At 41.4% G+C, this 7,649-nt stretch overlaps 1 protein-coding gene across 2 annotated transcripts in view; it reads left to right on the forward strand.

Annotated features, from left to right (window-relative positions):
* The window catches only part of SCAMP1 (secretory carrier membrane protein 1), a 93,724-nt gene extending 90,296 nt beyond the window's left edge, over positions 1 to 3,428 (forward strand). For both annotated transcript variants that reach the window (XM_019517732.1, XM_019517733.1), the window contains one exon: positions 119 to 3,428. In XM_019517732.1, the coding sequence (XP_019373277.1) occupies positions 119 to 283 (165 nt within the window). In that variant the 3' untranslated portion in view covers positions 284 to 3,428. The remainder of the gene's footprint in view (positions 1 to 118) is intronic.
* The last annotated feature ends 4,221 nt before the right edge of the window (positions 3,429 to 7,649 follow it).

A 7,649-nucleotide genomic window follows, 5' to 3' on the forward strand; every position in this document is an offset into this window, starting at 1 on the left:
CAATTGGAAGCACTGAATTTCTCCTCCTGTTTGCTGTTACACTGTTTACAAATAGAGCTGGTGTAAAGCTTGTAAATTCCTAACCCTTGTGTCTCTCTTCCTTTTCTCCCTTTTTTAGGTGCATGGCCTGTACCGCACAACTGGTGCTAGTTTTGAGAAAGCCCAGCAAGAATTTGCAACAGGTGTGATGTCCAACAAAACTGTACAAACTGCAGCAGCAAATGCTGCATCTACAGCAGCCACAAGTGCAGCTCAAAATGCTTTCAAGGGTAACCGAATTTAGAAAAATATAAAACTCACTATTCTGACTGTATTTTATTTTCCAGGTGTGTATTCTGTTCCCTAAAGACTCATGTTCAAAACACACACAGCATGTACATCTCTCCTTCAGCTGTGCATGGGCTAAAATGGGGAAAAATCTTGGTTTATTTCTTTATACATTTATTTATCAAAAAATACTACTTTGACCCCTTTGTACAACTCCATACTTTGTGGAGAAATGATAATCTAGTGGACACGTTAACAAGGATCTGGAATTAATATGATACTTTCTGTGATCACTTAAATATATTTAGGATTTTTTCAGTGATTTGCTCTGGAATCTTTCATTTTAACTTTGGGAACACGCTTTGGAGCAGTTACGTTTGTTCCTAAGAACCTGTTCCCTTATTTCCATGATGAGAAGTAGGGCAAACTTGACATTTTCTGAAAGTTAAGATTTGGCTATTACTTCTCCTTTTTCAGGAGCTGATGAAGGATGGATATGAGTATGGTAGATGATGTAAAATTTCTCGGTTTTTTTAGGATAAGTCTTTTGATATCAGTCTATAATTTGCATGATTACTGTTGAGTTATCTGACCATGCTGAACTAGTGTTTTGGTCCAGAATTTATCTGTACCACTTATTGTAGGGTTTATTTGTATCTATTTTCATGGAGTATTTTGCATCAGAAATGGCTTTGGTGCCTAAATAATTCTCACTGAGGGAATGAGTAATGCGATGTACAACTTAGAGAAGTGAAAAAAGTTTCCATCAGACAGCTAAATGATTCTGTATCTGCTGTTTTTTAATTTTTCAGTATTCATGTCCTGGGGGGAAAAGCATCTTACTAAACAAAACAAACGTTTAGAACACCCCAGCATTGTTTTTTTACCCCCTTTTAAATGCAGTGGCACTTTTGTTGTGTTTGGGGTTTCTGGATTTTTTTTTCAGTGTGAATTTGTGTTTAACAGTGGTACTAAATGCTCTAGCCTTGTCAGTCACTCCGTTTACTGCCTGTCCAATAATCTGAATATACAGTATTTAATTTTTTTAAAGAACCATCATCTCTAATTAAGCTTTTTAAACTGTATTTAACACATACTTTAATTTCTTTTAACACACCTCAGCCTTCATGTGTGATTTGACTCAAGCTGAATAAAGCAGCTTCTTAACTATTTTGAAATGGGGAAGTTAGAGGTTTTTATCTTTAACAAGGAAGAATAAAATTTAAGCTCATGTTGAACTGGATATCTTCTAGCTTTATATTTGAATGCGGTGTTGCATAGTGCTTCATGCTGGTAGTTACCTTTTATATTTTCCAGATCTTAATCACGTGTTTCAACAAAATCATGCTGCTTTCTATTTAATGCCATTCCATATCCTAGAGAGATGCATGTTGGTATTCTGAACTGGTTTTAAAAGCTCAAAATGCCTGTTGCAGAAAGTGAGATCACTTAGGGGCCTGATCTCCAAATCTCGTGAGTATTCTCATTGAAATCAGAAAGACTCCTCACAGGAGTAAGGGTTATAAAGAGGGCTTGTTCTGCATATGGATTGTTTCTAATAGATGGATCATCTCATTGTTTTTACTGATATTTTAAAATAAGATATTTGGAAAAACCTAGACTTGATAACTGGGCCAGCATAGCACTCGTATGCATAAAGTCCTTACGTAAACTAGAAGTCTACCTTGATTTTTAAACTTTGAAGTTTCAGCTTCAGTATTTAGGGTAAATGTGGCAAACTTACCATGTCAGCAAAGCATTAGAATACAGCCTGTGCTGAAGTTGCTGTTCATAAATATGCTCTTTTCTAAAATAATGTTCTTTGCCACAAAATAACCAGTGTAATTGAAGTATTGTTTGTAATGGGGAATTGGCAGAACTTCTTCTAGTAGTTTACATCAGTAGAGGGGATGTGTTCTTATTTGTTGGTTTGGTCTTTAGTGTTCCCTCTAAATTTCAGTTTTGTGATTTGAGATCACTTTCCTGCATAGGAATCTGGTAGCCCATTTCTGCCTCTCAATCTGATTCTCCTTTTGTGAAACTTATTAAGGAAATACAAAAATTGCGCCCAGAAACTCCAGCAGGGGTAGGGATAGAGCCTGAATTAAGCATTTTTCTGTCTTTTGGGATTTCCCAGCAACATAGTCCTTGCAGTTAAGTTGACTGGGACACTGTATAGTACAGCATTGCCACAGTAATGAAGGGGAAATGCAAATTGAAACTTTAAGTGGACAGGCACATACATGGTTGCATCTTTAGGATATCACTTGAAATGTTCTTGGAACATCTGTATGTTGCCTGAATTTGTAATGTCTTCCATTTCAATTGCAGAGGTAAGACTATAAAATGAAACCATTGTTCAGAATTAAACCCAATATGAATTGCTTTAAATTACTATGGTAGTCTTAAAATATTTGTGGTGCAAAGGGAAAAATAAACTTAGCTTTGGAAACAGAAGGCTGATGTTTGTTAAAATATATTTTATACTTTACTAATTAGGTTTTACAGTCTCTTTATCAATTAACACAGTATGCACACAGTTTGTCATTTTGTAGTATTGTGGCAAATCTAGTACAGAGTATGAAGTTTAAACACTGGAATGTCAATAGTCATTGATCTTGTAATTTAGGAGTTGGATTTATTTATTTGAGGGATATTTGTATATTTTGTAAATTACTAACAATGCTCTGTCATCTTGGTGAATGTCCTGGTACTGTACAAATGCACTCATTCTGTCCCTCTGTTGCATGTCTAAGTAGTTCAAAAGTTTTGTATATTGATTGTATTAACACAGTGTCATAGAATAAAAATACCGTTTCCTGGATGTTTGCTCTATATAGTTTTAAACAATATAGGGATTTTTTAAGGACAGAATAACATGCAGGAGGGCTGATCTGTACAAAAGTACCTTTTGGTTTTTATAATCTGTATATAAATTCTGTAATCTGTTGCAATGAGAAAGTAAAATGTCCACAACACATCAGTATAATGAGAATCTGCTCAGACAGTATGATGGAAATCTTTAGCAGCACGTGTATTTGTGCTGCAAATTAAAAGTGAAAGAAACCAAACAAATATGTTGTGTCAGTGCTGAATGAAACTCTACAAGTATTAAGCACCTCAAGATTTTACTTTCAGTAAATTGAAACTGCTGAAAACCATGTTGGTTTTGCTACTGTTTATTTTCCTGTTTTGTGTACTGAATTGACATGTTATCGCTGTGTTCTGTTGTTTATTTAGGCAGATCATCACTGCCTGCTGCTGTTTTGTATAAATACAATACTCCTCTGGGGGGGTTATTGAACTTTATTACCAGTTTATCTGAAGAATTTAAGGGGATAATTTTAAAGTAATTTTATGCAGATTTGGGCACTCTGGTGGTACTTGCAAGTGTATGCCCTAAGGTCACTCTTGCTCTGGTGCATCGTTTTTAATCTGTTATGTGGAGTTGGAGGGGAATTGCCTACACTTTAGTGAAATTGTGCCACCAGCTTCCTCCTTTTCCTCCCCCATTTTCTTCATACACATATCCATTCTTGTCAGTAAAATACCATCTTTAAAGGGGCAGTTCTAACATTGCAGCTTTCTGAACCTCTGTGGGCTTAGTGCATCTCGGGTAACATTTAAGAGGGTTAAGCAAAGAGAAACAGCTTTTTTTTTCTTACTTTTTGGTCACAGTTGCACTTCCTGTCTCATAATTAGACTAATAACAAAGGTGTACTGTTTTGTGGGAAACCTATACTCTTCATGCTGTGCCTAGGTTACCCCAGTAGGGGGAAGACTTCCCTAGAAGTAGCAGGAAATCATGTGTGCAGGGCTTAGAAGGAACCTGAATGTAGCTGGCAGTGCTCTCCAGGCATAGCAAAATGAATGTGTAATTGTATCACAGGTACAGGGATAATGATATTGATACGGTATTCCCAGCAGACTTGGGTTGTTTGCTTGTGTTGCCATGTCTTCGCTACATGAAAGCCTTTTAAAGGATAATTTTTCAGAACTATGAAGTTTAAAATAGTGACAGTTTCTTCAAGCAGTATCATTTAATATGCATGTGGCTATATTCAGTCATCTCGTTCTTTTAATAAAACAAAACCCCCCAAAAACCCAATACTAATCCTTCTCTAGGCTTGCACATTTGATTAGAGATGAGTCCTTACCTGTAAACCCTTTTGCTTGGATACATGCAGAAATAACTACATTAACCCAACATTCTCTCTGCACACAAGTTAGTTTGTTGTATTATTGCTGTACATTTTTAGTTTTAAGGCTTAAGGCATCCATCTGCTTCACGATCCTAGGTAGGTCTGACAAAGAATGTCTTCCATTTAAAACCTTGCCTAATTTTATCCCAACTGTGTAGGTGGTCCAATAAAAGCGATCAACCTAAGAAATCCATGGCTCTTGCCTAGTTTCTGGACCATCACAACAATAACATCAGGCTTACGCTACCATCTTTTTGTCAGCTGATCTCTTCTTCACCTTCCTCGTCTCCAGCTTGAGCTTGAAGAAACCTGTGTAGTTTAGAGTTATATCTCCAGAGCTGGGTGTGTAGGACTGGGGCAAGGGGGAAGAACGACACACGTTGGCTACAGTGAACACTTGTATCTGAACACCAGGCACCTGCTAATTTCACTGTTTTGGCATAAAAACAACTGATGTTGTCTGTAGTTGCAGCTAAAATGATTCTCACAGTTTCCATGTGTTGCTATCTAACATCAGACCAGGGGTTGCAAGCAGGGTAAGTAGTTTGCAGGCGGCTTGCTGGGAGTAAGAGGAAGGAGAAGAGAAGCCAGGCACCAGATCCTGCCTAGGGAAGGTAAGTCAACCAAAGATCCCTCTGCCTTTGGTTTGCTGAGTGTTTGGTGGGCTGTGCATGTTTGGGGCTTGTGCTCTGAGAAGCTGGGAGTGTTGCTGGCTGAGTGATTGCTGCCAGGGCCTGACAGAAGCCCTAACAAGGGGACAGAGCCAATGGAGGCTCAGCAGGGTATAAAAGAAGACTGAGCAACCACGGAGCCAGGGGCTGTAAACAGGCTAGGCAGTTTTCAGGCCAGTTTGCAGGTTAGTTTGGCCCTACCCTGCTTCTGAAAGTAGAGCCTTTCAGCTTGGTGTGCGGGAGCAGGAAAAAAAGAACCCTTTGGGGCCATTGAGCAATAAACAGGCCAGCTTCCAGGTGAGTTTGCTGGGGATGGTGGGCTTGGAAGGAAGGTAGTGAGAGAGAGAAGGCAGATCAAGAGACTTAGGGAAATGGCTGGAGGACTTCGCAGTGCCAGAGCCACTGCCTCTGCTTGCACCTGTGATGGTTCTGTGTCCAGGCAGGGCCACTTGCCATCAAGGCTTCCACCCAGGCCCGAATTTGGCACTTTGGGGACTGCAGCTTCCTTCCAGTGATGGCCAGGTCGGAGGGTGCCTGCAGTGTGAGTGGTGCCTCCTGATTTGTGTTTCTCAGGGAACGGGCAAGAGAGCTACAGGAGGAGGTGGTGAGGCTCCGAACCATCCTCTGCGATGGAGGAGTTCATTGATTTTTTGACACTGGAGGAGACTTCTAGGACAGTGGAAGGAGAAATGCCAGAGGCAGTGCTAGAGAATATAGAGGACATGGAGTCCTGCATAAAACTACTTGAGAGAGGAGGGTGGAAGCTGGAAGCCTGTGACCTCTGGCAGCAAGCAGAAATTTTCACCTCCACCTGCAGCGGTTTGTCCGGAGAACAGGTCTGCAGCACTAGCAACAGAGAGGAAGGAGCATGCTCCATTGGTGGAGGAGGACAGGCCAGACCTCACCAAGCTGGGAAAAATCAAGACAACCACCATCAAGAAAAGCAATGGTTGGTGATGGTTGGAGACTTCCTTCTGCGGGGAGACAGAGCCATCTGCTGACCTCATCTACTGTCTTGGGAAGTCTGCTGGTTGCCTGGAACCTGGATCCAAGATATCACAGAGGGATCACTAAGACTCATCTCGCCCTCTGAGTACTACCCCATGCTGCTCATCCGTGTGGACACCAGTGGTATTGCCAGGGGAGACCATGAGTGGATCAGAAGCGATTACAGGGCTCTGGGTGGAAGGGTGAAGGGGTCTAGGGCTCAGGTCATGTTCTATTTGATTCTTCCAGTTAAGGGAAAGGGCCTTGGCAGGAACAGGGTTATCCTGCAGATCAATACCTGGCTGCACAGGTGGTATTGCCAGTGGGACTTTGGCTTCTTTGACCATGGGATGTTGTTCCAAGAAGAAGAATTGCTGGGAATAAATGGGATCCACCTGACTAAGATAGGGAAGGGCATCTTTGCAGACATGCTCCCTAACCTAGTGAGGAGGGCTTACTGAGAGTGCAGAAACAAACCATCCCAGTGTACAGGAAGACTAGCAAGTATGGCAGAAGGACCAGCTTGGCTTAGTAGAGAAATCTTCAGGAAACTAAATCACAAAAAGGAAGCCTATAAGAAGTGGAAACTTGGACAAATAACCAGGGAAGAAGTATAAGAGTATTGTTCAGGCATGCGGGGATGAAGTCAGGAAGGCCAAAGCGCAGTTGGAGTTGCAGCTAGCAAGGGATGTGAAGGGTAACAAGGGTTTTGACAAGTATGTTGGTAGCAAGAGGAGGATCAGGGAAAGTGTGGGTCCCTTACTGAATGGGGGAGGCAACCTTGTGACAGGATGCAAAAAAGGCTGACGTGCTAAATGCATTTTTTACCTTAGTCTTCACAAACTAGGTTAGCTCCCCAGACTACTGCACTGGGCAGCACAATTTGGGGAGGAGGTGAGCAGCCAGCAGTGGTGAAAGAACAGGTTAGGGACTATTTACAAAGCTGGATATATACAAGTCCATGGGGCCAGAGGGTGCTGAGGGAGTTGGCTGTTGAGATTACAGAGCCACTGGCCATCATCTTTGAAATCTCATGGTGATCAGCAGGGATCCGGTTTTCCATTTCCCATGGAAAAACAGAGAAGACCACAAATTTCTCATTTTTATCAGAGAAACGTGGATTTTCCCTTTTTTAGAAGAGAAACCCATGGATTTCCCCATTTTGTAAAGAGCTTTGCAGGCTGGCTGAGTTCCAGCCTGTAAGAGCTGTTTGCAGAAAGGGGTGGGAAACTCCTGAGGGGAAAGGAGAGGGCGAAGGGTGGGGCCCAACACTCGCACTTACCCAGCAGGACTTTGGGGGACATTTAATTTTAACAATGGATGTGGGGGGGGGGGTTAATCAGAGAATTAGATTTTTATCAAGGAAAACCAGGATCCCTTGTGATCAGGAGAGGTTCTGGATGATTGGAAAAAGGCAAACAGTGTTTAAGAAAAAATGTCTTTAAGAAAAAATGGGGGAAAAAAGAGGATCCAGGGAACTAAAGATCAGTCAGCCTCACCTCAGTCCCTGGAAAAATCATGG

The sequence above is a fragment of the Gavialis gangeticus genome, unplaced genomic scaffold (genome assembly GCF_001723915.1).
Source record: "Gavialis gangeticus isolate Ggan-Ray unplaced genomic scaffold, GavGan_comp1, whole genome shotgun sequence".
Lineage (NCBI taxonomy): Eukaryota > Metazoa > Chordata > Crocodylia > Gavialidae > Gavialis > Gavialis gangeticus.